This window comes from Montipora foliosa, chromosome 11 (genome assembly GCF_036669935.1).
Source record: "Montipora foliosa isolate CH-2021 chromosome 11, ASM3666993v2, whole genome shotgun sequence".
Classification (NCBI taxonomy): Eukaryota; Metazoa; Cnidaria; class Anthozoa; order Scleractinia; family Acroporidae; genus Montipora; species Montipora foliosa.
Genome location: NC_090879.1, coordinates 22,997,510 through 23,013,598, shown reverse-complemented (window position 1 = coordinate 23,013,598; position 16,089 = coordinate 22,997,510). Strand labels below are relative to the sequence as shown.

General features: G+C 40.3%; 1 protein-coding gene across 1 annotated transcript; it reads left to right on the top strand.

Annotated features, from left to right (window-relative positions):
• The first annotated feature begins 6,839 nt into the window (after positions 1-6,839).
• LOC137976799 (uncharacterized) lies at positions 6,840-11,827 on the top strand. Its single transcript, XM_068824138.1, has 6 exons — positions 6,840-6,845; positions 8,659-8,784; positions 9,036-9,087; positions 9,575-9,778; positions 10,073-10,341; positions 11,690-11,827. The coding sequence occupies exons 1-5, from the start codon at positions 6,840-6,842 to the stop codon at positions 10,339-10,341; spliced, it is 657 nt and encodes a 218-aa protein (XP_068680239.1). The 3' UTR covers positions 11,690-11,827.
• Positions 11,828-16,089: the final 4,262 nt, after the last annotated feature.

Sequence of the window (16,089 nt, the reverse complement as noted above, 5' to 3'; positions counted from 1 at the left end):
AATTATAATTTCCTCACATTTAAAATTTGATAAATGATCGAAGAAAACCTGAAAGAAGTTTGGATCGTCTTCATTCGGAGCGTAGATGTTAGCCACAGTCAGACGCTTGTTATCAGCAACGATATCACATATTAAAAAGCGACCATTCGGATCCGAGAAAACCTTGTGGATCTGACAATTGAAGTTATTGTTGAAAAGAATACCAACCCCTGCTTTGTTGCTGCTGCAGCAGCTGAAGAGCGCTTTATATCCCCACTCACAAGTCCATTTATCAGTAGTATCTTGAGAACAATGGACCTCTTGCAGCATATAAATAGATTTCTTTTTTACTCTCAGCCAGTTAAACACCTCTTTTCTTTTGGCATTGTTTCCCAATCCCCTGACATTAAGGGAAACTATTTTCAAATCTGTTGTATTGTGAGTGATGAAAGAAACGGAGTTGACGGTTTTGCATTTTCACAATAAAAGATATCTAAATGACCACATGCCTTCAAGCTATTGTTGATGAGATAGATTGCTATGCCCTGGAGACAGTACAACGAAAACACACACAAATTGAATAAAATTACTAAAAGACTTTTGGTTGAGAAATTAGGCATCTTGCTACAGTAAACAAGAGAAAAAGCCTGTAGCTCTGTTAGACTATTTAAGCTGTCGACCGCCTCTAATTAGTTAAACGCATATTGGCAATAAAAAAAAAAGAAACTGCGAAACCTTTGAAGAAATTTGCAGGTCAATCTGAACAAAGTTATTTTATGTGGGTTAGACAGTAAATTTTTGCCCGACGGGCCACAATTTACCTTTAATATACAGTTTGTCTGGTTGCGACTGGCTGAAGGAGGCAGCAACTCCATTTCGTCTGGCATCTTTAAAAGCATCCATCTGTACTTTTCTTCGGGTAATGATATCCCTGGGAAGGTCTCGGAACATTTGGAAGTTGGTGCCTTTAAGTCGGTGACCAAGTTTAAAGATCTGCTCACAGTCTTTGTACCTGAGGAAACGGGCTAGAATAGGACGCGGATTTCCATCTTTGCTTTTACCGATCCGATGTACTCGCTGGATTTCTACGCTCCTTGCATCCCTGTAACCGAGATCCCGTTCCAAAAAATTTCGAAGAACTTCTTCGGTGTTTTCACCAGAGCGGCCGCCTATTTCTGTCGATTCTACTATGTTGGTGAATTTAATATTCTCCCGGCGAGAGTAGGCTTCTAAGTAAAGATTTTTAGTGTGGACCTCCTCTAGCAGAACCTCAGTTTTCTGGCATTTTGTCGTCAGCTCTGCTAATTGAGTTTCGTAGAGTCGATGCGCTTTCTCCGCAGCTTCTGTCTTTTCCTTCAGTTGTTGTCCGGTAAAGTTGATTCCTTCTTTTAGGTCGTCAATATCTTTATTCGTTGTTGTTTGGGGATCTTCTAGCCTTTGGGTTCGTTTCTCTAAGTTCTCGAGATTGGCTTCAATCTTCTTCACGGCTGATTCTATTGAATCAAGCTTTTCCAGTTTTGCTAGGATTGCTTGCAGAGTTGCACCAACATCTTGTGTCATACTGAGAGCTGTCATTATTTCGTCTTCGTGGTGCGTTGGCGAGGAGTACTGCTTGGTTTTTTTTATTTCCGGCGAAAGACTTGACTCGTCGGAGGAAGCTGAAGATCTGGTTTTTCTTTTGCTGAGAAATTGACCAAAATAAACGGCCATTTGCCAAAATAGGGCAGAAAAATGGGCGGGCGACAGCAACGTACGTCTTTATGCCGCCATTACTCGTCCCAGTCTCCTCCCGTCGAAACTTAATGTTTCCTTGCATTCTCTTGTTGTAATTAAGTGAAGCACGATTCCCCGGGCGAGTATCGTCTTGGCTGACGTTTCAACGAGCTGAACGGAAGTCAACTTCAGAATCAAGTATCATCCAAAACGGTGGAACCTGAGCGGAGGTCATCTTCTGAGTCCCTTGGCTCACGTTGTCGAAATGTCAGTCAATGTCATCCTAAACAGGCCTTGTACACTCACCCGGATGATTGAACTTCACTTAATAGGCTATTTCTGAGTTCATGTCTGCCCCCTCTTCAAAGCGCGTCTAAGTGCGAAGTTTTCGTGATGGTAATTAGTTATTTTTTACATATGAAAGAAAACTAATTTTCACAAGAAAAACTTCGCACTTAGACTCGCTTTGAAGAGGAGGCAGACATGAACCCGGAAATGGTCTATTCAATGATATGTCTCACGATTCTCCTGTTGATTGCAAACATTTTCCCTACCTTTTTCACTTAGAAAGTAATCTCCTTTTCACCTGACATTGATCCTGTCGGCCTTACCATACCCGAGTTCTCTTCTAGTTTTAGTCTTTTGCCCAAAGATACCCTAATAATAGGAAAACACATTGCGTGGATGTTCAATTTGTGGTACGACGCAAAGCTTCAAAGCCTCCCTCCCCTCCCTGATTATTTGAAAAACCACTATTAGTTAAATCTCGTTTTTGCATAGAACAGAAATTCCGACAACAGAATGGTAATCGCGTTCAATCCGATTTTCCAGCCAATAGTGCTTGCGCCAAAATTATCGAGAGTGCACTCGACTTTCGTGCGCGAGGCCTCGGGTTCGAACCCCGGCCGGACAACACGAACAAGGCTAGGTCTTTAAATAACTAGCCTAGGAGCAGTCCCTCTTTCGTCTCTTAGTTAGTCGACCGCTGACGGTCGCGCGATATCTGGATTCGAATTTCTTGCTTGTCCTCTCCTCGCGTGCGACTAAATAAGCGGCGAAAGAGGGACTTCTCGTAGCCTATTAAATGTTCCATCAAGACTTTAAGTCTTCTCGGTAGGCCCCTTCTCACAATATTTAGTCGTAAATAGTTCTTTGGTAGGTAAAAAAAGCACTCATTGCTCGAAAAGAGTAGGGGACGTAGTTTCCTTTGTTGTGGGCTGGCCTTTGAGTGTAAGTGCAAAAATTACACAGGCCCACATCAGCTCTGTAGCTGCTAATATAATTATACTAACCTGCCTCAGCAAATACACAAAAACAAAACAATAAACAACGGATTACTTACACTAATACATTAACCACAGAAATGAGGTGCTTGTGACGTTGGAATCAACTGATTATCATGATCGCGGTCGCAGAAGCAAATGAAGCAGTTGCTAAACTGTTAACTCGTTATGCATATTCTTTTTCTACGAGTCCGTCAATTCTGATAAATATTCTGAGATAGATGAAGCAATAAGCGGCTTACCTCAATTTCATCGAATTGTTCAAGTAACCCCTCTTTTTCTTTTTGTGTCGTTTTTGTCTCTCTTTGTCTTGTTTGGACACAACTGGACGAATCAGCTTGATACACATCATTTTTGCTACTTTTACATCTGGAGAATGGCCTTAAAAGAAGAAGCGAACTGTGCACCATTCGGTTTGTTGTATTCGTTGAAAACTGTCTTGTGTTCTCCGCGGAACTCGAGACAGCATGAAGACGCGCGCAGTAAAATAGAAAAGTAGGAAAGCTGATGACCGCAAAACCGGCCAAGGTTCTGCTATGACGAAAGGTTTCTCCAGTTGTAAATGTCAGTGTTTTAATAAATCATCTTCACGACGGCAAGGTGAAAGTAGCTCAACAGCTCTTATCAGTGAGTGCGACGGAGGGTTCATGTAGTAACTCTCGTGAGGTACAATGAAAATCATGGCTTGCTACTAAAACCATTCCAAAGATTAAACAAAAGAAATAAAAATGCTAATGAAACACTGAAAGACTTGGAAAACGCGGGGAAATAACCAAATTAGGATGCTGCACTTGCATTCGCCCGGGTTCTAACCTCGTTCCGTTTCCGATCACTGCAACAATTCGTCGCTGGTGATTTTCAACTAGTCTTCCCCTGCTTTTTGGGGTTTTCAACCATGCAGTGTTGGGAAAGTTAAGATTATGACTTCCTTATATAAATTGTCTTCCTCCTTTTCTCTCACACCGTAACCCTGCACTCGCTTCAAGTTGTTACCTTGAATTTACAAATTCACCATTTCGCAAAATACTGTAGCTTCTCTGGCCACCGTTTTTTAAAATGACGGTCCCAACGAGCACTGCATGACAGTCAAACTTTCTGGTTTGTATTACTTGAACCGGTACTATTCTGAATTTCAGCGAAAAAACGGCCAAAGCTAAACTGCATGTAGCTCATGACGGGGGATAGCTGCCAACTTTCTCGCTTCGTTACGCTGTTTTTAGTTTTGGTTTTTTTGCCTCTCAGGTTGGCACGCTCTTCGTCCGGCAACGTAGGCGATCTCACATTTGCGGTAAGATCGCTGAGAAAGGTCCTGAGAAATGGAAAATTTGCCAAATCGCCGTGGCAAAACCTCCGCCATTGTCAACTACTACAAACAGAGAAAACAACGCCGATGTATGCTTTGTGCTGATTTGGCTAGTTTCTATTACCTATTGTATTTTCTGGGATTTGATTGGCTTAAGACAAAATGTCCTATATTTTCTAAATACAGTTTGCCTGTTTTGTTTTAAAGGAAAACCCTATCTGAAACTATCCAAATTAATCCTTAATTGGACATTTTAAAGAATTAAAGAATAATAGCTATGCTGACAATTGCAGATTAACTACCAGCTATATAATTAGACCCACAACTCACCTCGCTTGCTTCATCCACCTGAAAAGTCTGGATTAGTAAACATGGCGGAGAACCTGTCATCTCCCAACGGATTACTGACGTCAGTGGTCTGAAAAAAAGACGTCCACTTTTGAAGAGGAAATAACTATTGCCAGGGTTGATAATGATTGCCTTGATGTTCTAATTCAAGAAATATAAACAAAATTAAAGAATTCCGGAATGATCTTTCCGACTTATCCAGGAGTGATAAGAGCCTCTTGTCGCAGGGTACATTACAAGTGCAATACCAAAAAAATTACACTCCAAGTTGCGGAAGGGCATTGCACTCTGCTAGTGAAATCTGCAAAGGACCTACTCGCCAAAGCAACAATTAACGACAATCGCCGATTCACACTAGCAGCTTGAATCGAATAACAAATTAACGGAAGATTTGCTCGTCTAATGTAAATTCTAGACGGACAATTTACCTGATGCTTGTCGTACGGTTGTAAATTCATATCAAAACGGACAAAATGAAAGTTCTTATAACAGCAAAACTAATTTCCTCAGCTATTGAGATGTTCCATCATGAACCACAACTCTCTCTAAGCTAGTTCAATTCTCTTTAAAATGCAACCGGCACTTTTTCTTGTGGTGTAACGGTTAGCGCTAACCGCGTTCAATGCCATGGAAACCTATAGGTTTTTAATACCCCTTAACTAATGGTTAGCGCTAACTAGGCTTCGAGCAACCGGTCCCAAAAAAACAAATCGACCTTGAAAAAATAATCTTGATAGACGACCAAACTCGCGGTCAAAATAAGAGTTTGGCCGTGGCCCCCGCATGATTTTGTCCGCTGAGACGACTACGCCGTTCAGATGATTTGTTCCTCTCTAGTGAAACAATTACGAATATTTTAGTCTTACGAGTCCCTTTCGGAAAAAATAGGGCTCATTGAGCTGAGTAGTTGACGAAACCCGCACACACACAAAATAACATTAAAAGACAATGAATGATATTTCAACATCACTGTTTTCACGAGAAAAATGTTACTTACATTTACTGTCTTCTTCTTGGTATCCTTTTTCGCTACCATCAGCTTCTCGGCTAAGCTACGGTTACTTTCGGGAGTTTCTAGTTAAGAAAGGCGCAGTACAATTACAAGGGAACGAAAGGTTTACCATGTACAATTCTACATTATCCTCCACAAAAATCTAAGTAATTAAAATAGAGATTGAATAGTTTGTATGAACCCGCCTTGTGTTGATCAGTGCAGGTACTGATAAACCAGAATGTGTTCGTCACCTGACGATTGATGATCCAACGAGATATTATTATTTCAACATTTATGGTTCAAATGTTTACAAGTGTGACCATCGCCTGACAAGGGGCTGGTACAAGTTCTTAATTGGTACAGTAATGGCCACAACTTACCGATCTGGAAGTTCGCGCCACTGTGACACCAATTATCGAGGGTGGTTAACCGAAAGTCATCCATCCATCCGTTTCAGATGGGATTGTCAATCGCAAAGTTTGTTTTACTCACTCATCAAGTTCAAGGTGTCTTACTCGACGTACATCAAGGTCCGAAACTGTGGGGAATTTTACGTCTAAAAACTGAAACTCACACTAAATTGTTACCTTAATTATTGCACCGATCGGTGATGGTATTGACTCTGTCAGGGACACAACCTGCACTTTTTAGGCATTGTATATGTCATCACATACGCGAAGAAATTACTGAATGCTGATTGGCTGACGCCGAGAGTTCTCCTATGCCAGCCTCCGAACACTGAGCAGCAGCCCAAAGGGACTCCGGGAAGAGGGTAGGCGCCGATGGGGAAATAGGGGAATCTTTGCCTCATTAAGCACTATCGTTTTTATAATCAGTCAGCCGACAATGAGGGACTTAATGTTGAAAGTGCACTGTATAATGAACTATCTCTGAAAATTTGAATGCGCTCTGAGCATTGATGCTTCAAAATTTGAAGGTTTACAAAAAATGTCCGCTATTATTAGCGAGTTTGCCACCAAAGAATTTATCAGTTTTTGATGGCTAATAATTGGCTCGTTATCAGAGCTTTTTATGAAAGGCCTCAAATTGGAGATTGATTTCAAATTGGGGGTTAAGAGTGGGATAGGGATTCTCCACTTTCTGGGGTGTTCTGCATTCGCAAAATGCCCTCTTTCTTTAGTGAGTTATCCTACAAAGAAATTTATAAGATAGAGCGCTTTTCAGTAATTTTAGAATAAGGACGAATCAAAAGAAGAAAATGGAGGTAAGCAAAATTCACTTTAGAATCTCTTTCAATCTAAAAATCGGCCAGCTAAATTAACAATGGCATGACAATCGTATTTGATACATGTAGTCTAATAAATACAACTTATTGGAGCAGTGCAAGAATTTTTAAAGGTTTTCATAGATATCGATTAGTCCACCAGATTCAATTTTGACAAGCCAACAGTTAAAAGATGCAAGGTGAATGAATATCACCGTACCAACTGTAAGAAAACACAAATTTTGGATTATATTATTTACTAGCCTTCATACAGTCTTATCCCTGCTTGCCCTTCTCCCTACCCCATTTATTGCAGAGCAACGCTAAAATAGCTTGTATTCATTGTGGTGTGTTTTGTCTACTCGAAAAACGTGCCATGCCCTCTTTGTTAAAACTGACTGAGGTCATTTACGAGTCATATAAGAACACATCAGACATGGCATATCAACCGTGAACGAGCTTGAACGAATATAGGTAAACTATCTTACTCCTCGACAAATGAAGAGGTTAATTAATGTTAAAAAAAAGCTATGGTGTTGCGTCGGTTGTAGAGTTAAACACCATCTCGGTGGCAACTCTGCTTCTCTGTGAAGCGAACATTCGCACAGATTTGCTTTCACCTCGGATTAGTAGATAAGACTGATTGAAAATAGACCTTCTCCTATATCTCGAGAGAACAATGAAGTAAATTTAATCTCATGAAGAACTCTTGGCTGAAGCTCAAGGAATCCAAACTGGGGGGAGGTGTACTCCCAGAAAAATGGGGTGGGAGTGTGCAGCCCCCTTGCTAAAACCCTTACCCTAATTCAGACCAAAGTCTACGATTTTTGCTATCCTATTTCAGACCTATTTTCAGACATTATTTCAGCTTTTACACGGTTGGCTTAATAATTTGAGAAGGGCTGTGTTGATGGTCTTATCGCCTAATAATGAAGAAGAATTCGAAGCTTCTTTTTAAAAACCGTGATACCCAATTCAAGACTTGAGAAAACAAACTATACCCTATTTCGGACCAAAAGGGTCAAAATCGATACCCTATTTCAGACCAAATCGGCTAAAAAACCACACATACCTACATACTCATATAAGGGAGTACTCCCCCCCCCCCCCCCCCCCCCCCCCCCCCTAATCCCTAATCCTCCTACCGGGTGAATACATAAAGTGGAATTCCTTGTAGACTACTGTGTTGCATATAATGAAAGCCAGGTTTTCCGGTTCCGGGTTCCGGGTTTCCCGTTTGAATACAAGCTTCTCTAACGCTAAAAGCTAACAATGTGAAGATTACAATCGCAAGAATTTTAATTACCCTGGTGTTTGGAATCTTCGCACTAAATTTGAGATTCACTTCTGAATCTAATTATTGTGCGCCTTCATAACTCATTAATCTACGATTTTGTTTTTCAACGACGTCAATCAGTTTGCAGACAATCGCAGTAGAACCAACAAGTCCATTGGAAGTAGCCAATCACAACGCTGAATGTGAATGTGATTGGCGTTGGTGAAAACGAAACCCTTAGCTTGTTTGGTGCAGTGAAGGTTTAATCCGATCAAATCAAATACAGCGATACTTAGGTCAACGTAATGGCGGGCATCTCTGTTCATTCAAGTCATCTCACTTTAGTTGTGGTGCTTCATCTTGTTTTTTCAATCGTTTCCATTACTTTCCTATCGTATAAAGTTTATTTCCCGGATAACGAGCTCTCGACCAAAGTTTTTCATTTGGAGAAAGAACTTTTTTCAATTCGCCAGGAGATATCGCTCGCAGGAACGAGTTATGGCGTAACTACGGTTCCATCCATCGCCAACTTCGAAGTCCACCGCAGCGAAATTCTATAGAAATGAACGATACCGTCGGACTGTCAGGAAGATCCTAAATCAGGCTCTAAAGACGCGATTCGCCGTGGCAGAGTGCGTCAAGAATTTACTCAACAATCTGCAGGTATGTACGAATTCCTTATTGATGGATTCCATCCAAGTCCCCACATCAGTAACGCCAGAGAAATCCTTTTCTAACTTAAAAGTGATTCGCCACATGTAGTATGTTTATTTTCTCCTGAGCATTATTATATACGGGCACTAAGAAATAATTTGGGTTTTATTTCGCCGTACATCTGTTTATCGGTATTCCTGTTTCGTATTGTTTATCATTGTTTATGTTCTTTCAACGTAATTCTACTGTTCTGATTGAAGGTCACCGACATCGCTATCAACGGAAGTGGGAAACTTGTCTGCATGAGAGGTCGGTAAAATTATATCAGCTTTTTTTGGTGAAATTCAAAATTTTTTTTTTCTCAAACAGAAGCCAGCCAAGAGTCTTTGTGTCGCCGCATAAAATAGCAATGCCTTTGGTGCTTGTTTTTTCGTACATTTGAAACAATGACCGATTCGGAGTTAAGCGGCTAAATCCGGAAATTAAAAGGGCTCTGTTGGCTGGGAGAAGATTCTTTTCAATTCGCTTTACACCATCAAAATGCGAGAAGTCTTACTGGCAAAAAAAAAAAGTGCGATGCACGGTAAAATTTTTGGAAGAGAAAAAAAACAGTTATATGGTGTGCACTCTTAGTATGTTTGAATTTCTTGGTGTTGTCCTTGGACAAATAAGATTTTACTTCATTGTTTCTGCAACGTTACCTTACCTGCGATGCAACTGAGCACCCATTGATGCGGGAGTCGATCTAAGGAATGTAAACGGAAGCTATGTCAAAATTTTTCTTCTTCTTTCATAAGGTCCCGAGGCCCTCGCGGAGGGCCAGGTTCACCGGGTCCAGCAGGAAAACCAGGTCCCCGAGGTAGCACAGGACTACCAGGTTCACGTGGTCGTCGTGGTCACAAAGGCACTGATGGAAAAACAGGTAAACCAGGGATTCCAGGAACAAGTGCCAATGAAACGTTTATTGAAAATTTGGTCAAGAAAATGATGGTAACAAACTTTGGTGAGTAAACATTGTGAACTAATAATTATCTCTTTCTTAGTAGCTCCATACTTTACGCCAATTTAGAGTTTTTTTGCACAGTCTTCCTGTGAGTTCATGTGACGTCACGGGGACCATGTTGGAGGAGTGACATATATTTTTTTTTTGGAATTGAACTCCATTTTTAGGAAAATTCTCCTTTTCTTTTAGAATGCAAATATGGCTTCTGGTCACATGATCGAAAACACTCTATTTCTTCAAAACATATCAAGCTTACACTTTACGGTCTGTTTAAAATATCTGTTATACCAACAGGTCCTCCTCGATTTGTGACAAAGACTCCATCTCTCGTCTCTGTAAGAGAAGGGAAAAATCTGTCGCTGGAAATTTCTGTGTCCGGTAATCCAGCTCCAAAGATCACGTGGTCAGTGCATGGGAGAGACTACGGGGATAAAAGCCGATTTAACATTACTGATAAAATCTTCGAGATTAGGGGCGTCCGCTTCGAAGATCAGGGAATGATCACGTGCCGAGCTGAAAATTTGTTTGGTATCCAAGAAACAAAAGTAGACTTGTTGTTTTAGGTGAGCCGGTTTGTATTCATTTATGCCGTTATAAACGTTAGACAAGGAATGAACGGGAAACAATATCAAATTTCAGTGCTGGGTTTAAAAAACGCCAAGTTTTTGTTCGTAGAAGAAGTGTCTTTGGCATATTTGACCATCGAAAATTACTACAGTACATTTGATAAAAAAAAAATTTTAAAATTATATCGTTAAAAACCCCAAAAACAACATGACATCTCCACGCTATCTTAGCGTCATTATCGAGTTAAAAACTACTCAAGAATAAATCTTTGGTTACTGAAAACAATAGTAGCTAATCAAGTGGCCAACTAAAAGAAAACTTAGCAATTTCAGAGTCCGTTTTTATATTCAGATTAGACTTGATTTTCCTGATAAAGACCATTCATAATACTAAACAATCGGTTTTTTTAACTACTGTTCATTGTAGTATTTATAGAATTTTTCTTGTATAATTTTTTTCACTCAATAACGACCGTCAGGATAGAGTCGAAACGTTATTTTTCTTTTTTTTTTTTTTTTTTTTTTTTTTTTTTTTTTTTTTTTTTGCCTTTTATAAGAATTGATGTCATGAATGGATAGTGGATTGATTCCCTGTACTGCATTTAATTTAACTATTGATTTACTGAGAGTGAGGTCTTAACAGGAAAATCTCAAACTGAGGCCTATCGCTCGGGTAATACAGTTGAAGGCCTAGGTTTGAGATGTTCCTGAAAGACGGAACATTCAGGTTTATCAATCTTTAGTGATTTGCTTCACAGTAGCAGGCCTGGCATCATTGTTGGTTTAAGCGGAAGCGATCACTTAATATTCGGGTAATGCGAACGCTCATCAGTTAATTTCTTGTTTGAAATCGCACTGACGTGTACTCTGTCAGAATATTATTTATATTCGAGACAAATGATTGCAATTTGGTTTGGTAAATGTTGTCGACATTCTAAAGAATCAAGGGACAAACAAATGTCAAAAAATACAGGGAAGCGCCAATTGGTCCTGCATAAAATTTCCTTTGGTTTTTGTCCTCCATTTACCTGATTCCTAACAGGTTTGTGGGCATTAGGGTCATAAAATCCTTGCACTTACATTCAGCCAATCAAACCGCTCGTTATATATCGGCAACAAGCTCGAGCCATATAATACAAGATGATGTTGGGAATGATGACATGAAATCATCGAAACATGTCACTTTTGTCGTTAATCTCTCCTTTAAAATGTCTGACGAAATCGATTCTTGTATGTTTTCGACGAATTAGGCTCTCAGTCTGCCATCTTCATGACAAGAAACAATCTGAAATTAAACCGTTTTTCATTATGATAGTCACCAATTTTGCGCTTTCCTCGTCTGTAGGTGCCCCACGGTTTCCCAAGTCTCCACCGGGTCAAGTCATTGGTTATTTGGGCAAAGAGACGAAGCTGCAATGTAATGTTCTTGGTAACCCAACCCCTGAGGTGAACTGGGCCAGATCACCAGCAACACCATTACCTCATAACCGAACTGTGACCAGTAAAGACAGTCTTTTAATCACCAGCACTGCGGTCGGTGATGGTGGAATCTATTTCTACAGCAACAAACAAATATGGGATGATTATTCACGGAACTTTCCTTAAAGCGAAACCAATTGGTGAGTGACTGAAAACTGAAATGGCAGTCTTTTGAAGCAATTTGCTTGGTATTGAAGGACATTGAAGGGCCAAAGCAGCATGGAAATATGATTAAAATAGTTATGAACAGAAAGGTCCAAACCCAGAGTCTCTCTCTATCTACGATGGAATGCGGCTCATCAGTTTTTTTTATTAGGGAGAGCTTTCGCAACGACGACGGCAACGGCAACGGCAACGACGAACGTCGTCGTCGTTAAACGTGAATCCGCGTCATTGTAATCGCTTTGCGACTGTTCCAAGCATTTTAACGTGACAAAGGTGTGACAAACCCTCAAGAACGAAACTAGCATGAACGGCAATAGTTTAGGGGAGAATTTATCCTCAAGCGCTGACGTTCTCCCTAAAACCTCAAGTTTTGGTCATTTAACGTTCTTGTTTTGCTGACGACGGCAAAGAAAATAGACAGAAATGAAAAGATGTACGAGCAGGGCGTGCAAAGCAATTGCTTTTGCTTACCAAATATGCAAATGTGTGACGTTCTCGTTGCCGTCGCCGTTGTCGTGGCTAAAGCTCCCTATTATCTACTTTTAAGGCCGGGACACACTAGGCGACCAGTCGCGACAGCTCGCTGCGTTGTTGCTCCGTGTGTACTTCTTGCAAAACAAGTGGCTGCGACACGACGCCTGTTCGGTGCGCACGCAGTGATCTCGTATGAAGGGGAATGTGAAACTAGTTTTCTAATTCAATATGGCTGACCATATGACGCTCTCTCATTGGTTCATTTATATTTTGTCGCAGCGACTTGTTGCCGGAAGTGTACACACGGTACACTAGGCGATAAGTCGCTGCGACACGTCGTGGGACAAGTCGCCGCACACGAATTCAAACTGTGTTTGAATTTCATGTGCGACTGATCGCGGCCACAAATTTTTCGCCGCGATCAGCGACAATGATTTTCAACCAAATTAATAGTGTCACACAAGGCGAAAGCGTTGTTGCGTCGACTTGTACACCCCGCAACGTGTGGCAGCGACTTATCGCCTAGAGAGCGTCCTGGCCTTTAGGACAGCTACTTTAGATTTTTGCTTGAACAAAGCGTGGCGGTATGTGTGTTGTTCTTTGCACGGTTCATGATTTTGCATTAAAGCAAGAGCAATCCCTCGTGCGTCCCTACTAGATTGCAGATCAATCAATCAATCATGCGCGTTGTGGTCATCAGGGCCAATCTGATTGGCCATAATTTGGCGGGACTCCTATTCTAATTGATGGGCCAAAGATCGATACTTCTGGGTTAGGGGCTTCTGTTATGAAGCATTTTGTTTTCAAGACCTCGGTTACATGAATTAAGTTTCCGCTGAAAAAGAACGAGAAAGGTCTACAATACAGCAACGAAATTTGGGCTTTTGAAGAGCTGCATGGTATTTGCCGTCGGCAGGTTGTAAAACGATACTCATCCATGGTAAAGGTCCGCTATTTCCATGCCTTTCATCAGATCTATTTTTTCCTATCCCAATCGGGATGTCTTCCTTTAGTGTGCATGACTCCTCCATGCACCTGTAAAGAGCGCAGCTTACTTGCGGAATAGTTTTGGTTTGAATTATTTGTAGCTGTTCTTATCGAGGATGTAAATGAAGCGGGTTCATTGGAGCATATCCATGCAGAGGAAAAAACTTAAAAGTAAAGTGAGCGTTAAAAGTGATTCCAAGGTTCCCTTTCCTTATTCCCAATAAAATTCAAGAAATTAGGTTAAATTTAGATTTATAGACTCTGAACCAAGCCATTCCCCAGGAACCTTTCCCTGCTGAATATTATGCCAAATTTTATATATAGTCTTATGAGGCATGTATGACCACTATAAAGTCTTTTGCCTTTAATTTTCTCAGAATCTCCTGTTTTCACCTCTAAGCCGGCGACTTTAATCACAGTACCCAACATTAGAGATTCTGTACGAGTCAACTGCTCTGCCAAAGGATTGCCCCTACCGCAGATCACGTGGTACAAGGATAACGTCATTATAAATTCCACCACTAATATCACCACAGATCAAGTGACCAGCGAGTATGAAATTAGTCAGTTTGAGCCCTCGGATCAGGCAACATACAAATGTGTTGTTCGCAATGAATACGGCGACACAATAACTGCAGCTGCAAGGATTGGTTAGTTATCGCGAATTTTCATCAATTCGCACCTTTTGCAACCATTTCGTCTTGCAACTTTTTAGGTTTAAGAGTGTAATGCGCTCGTGAGAAGAATGGTAAGTTAGTTGCTTAGCAACGAGTGTCTTCCGACAATGACCCCAAGAGTGCGACCACTACCAAGAACACCCTTTGCCCTTCATTAACCGAGAAATTCATTTTTTATTTTACGGGAATTCAATAACATCTCGTCAAAGACTTGAAGATCCCACAGAAGACTACCTGTGAGTTGCGGACACAATTACATAACTTGGGAAGTACATATTCACACACTATGTGCCCGCGACTCACAGGTAGTCTGTCGTAATATCCTCAGAGGCTTTGACAATTCTTCTACGGATTTTGTTTGGAATTCTATTTCTTCTTCGCGGCATGCTGCATTAAATTTTGTGCGTTAAAGTGTACATGTACTTGCCATAAATGACTATCAAAAAATGTAAACGACAGTGTTATTGATGTTATTGTTATTCAAACACGTAATAGACTTTACAGGAAGAAAATGACACCATAATGATGTTATTGAAGATGGATTACCATCATTGCGCCATTGAACCAACGAATGATTAAAATAACATTTATTCGTGAACATGTACTTCCTAAGATGTTATTGAATTCCCATAAAATTAAATGAATTTTTATTTTACTGATATTGAAGAGCATAAGGTTTAATTCAAGTTCTTTTTTGTGCAACCAATCAATTGCCAACCTCAAGGAAGACTCGTGTGATTGGGTAGTATTCAGGGAAGAAAATTGTTAATTAATTTAATAACCTGTAATTCCAAGATCGAAATGTTCATGTTACAACTATTTACTGCACCGAGATTGTAGGTGAATAAAGCGGATTTCCCGCTGTTTTTTCGCTTTTTGTCTATTGATCAGAGTAAATACTCCTGGTTTCTGGTTTTCACTACACTCCCATTTAAATATTTTAAAACGCTTGTTCAGAGCCAGGCGAGTTTTAGCTATTAGCAGAATTGCCATGGCGCTATCCAAAGCCCGAATCCTTAATATATCTGTCCTTCCTTTACGGCACAAGTAGCATCGGCTTTCAAACATCCTACTGCGTTGTCCACTTGCATATATTAAAATGTAAATATTCTCATTATGATTATTAAGGGTGAAAAGCTTTCCACATGTTTTTATTCAACCATTCACCGATAAATTAATTAAAACTAAGATTGGAAGAGAGATCCAATAAGATGTCAACTATTCGTTGAATAACATCTTACTACCGGAAGTTGACCACCACAAACACCTGGGGCTTTGGTTGGAGTCGTCTTTATGCATGGGATTATCACATTAACTCAATTTGTGCTAAAGCTAAACAAGGTTGTTGGTGCTGTGATTAAAAGGACATTTGGTTCTTTCAAACAAGTACTGGTATCAAGACAGCTTTCCAGGCGCTAAATAATACCTATCCTCGAGTAACGCCTGCCCAGTCTGGAATCCTTATCTGGTGAAGTCACCCACCAAAGCATTCGAAGCAATTCGGAGAAGAGCGTCCCGACTAAGATGTTGGCCCCGACAAAGAGTATCCTGAAAGAACTTCTTGAGTTCTAATGGGACTCCTTAGAACTGAGAAGGAAATATCGTAGCCTAGTTCAAATGTATAAGATTATATTTGGTACTCTACTTCGGCTGACATCAATTGCCCATCATTATCTTGATATGATTGGAATAAACTCGAACTAGAAGTAACCACGAGTATAAAATAAGGCCTAAAGTTGCCCGTACTAATTATTTTTTAAAAATATTCCATATCTTTCAAATAGATATATTAAATGATTGGAACGTCTTTTTGCCTTCTAAAGTAATGTCATCTCCTAGCCTTCAGTCTTTTAAAGTTTGTCACTGATCAAGTACCTTCGTGTGCATAATTTAACCTTGAAAATACTAGGCATATTTGTCTTTTAACATAGGTTTTGCATTATTACTAGTGCATTTTCTAGGT

Bases quoted from the DNA above. Each gene is read 5' to 3' on its own strand.
- LOC137976799 (XM_068824138.1), top strand. The intron at 9,088-9,574 runs GGTAAAATTATA...CTTTCATAAGGT, and splicing joins ACTTGTCTGCATGAGAGGTC to CCCGAGGCCCTCGCGGAGGG. The intron at 9,779-10,072 runs GTGAGTAAACAT...TTATACCAACAG, and splicing joins AATGATGGTAACAAACTTTG to GTCCTCCTCGATTTGTGACA.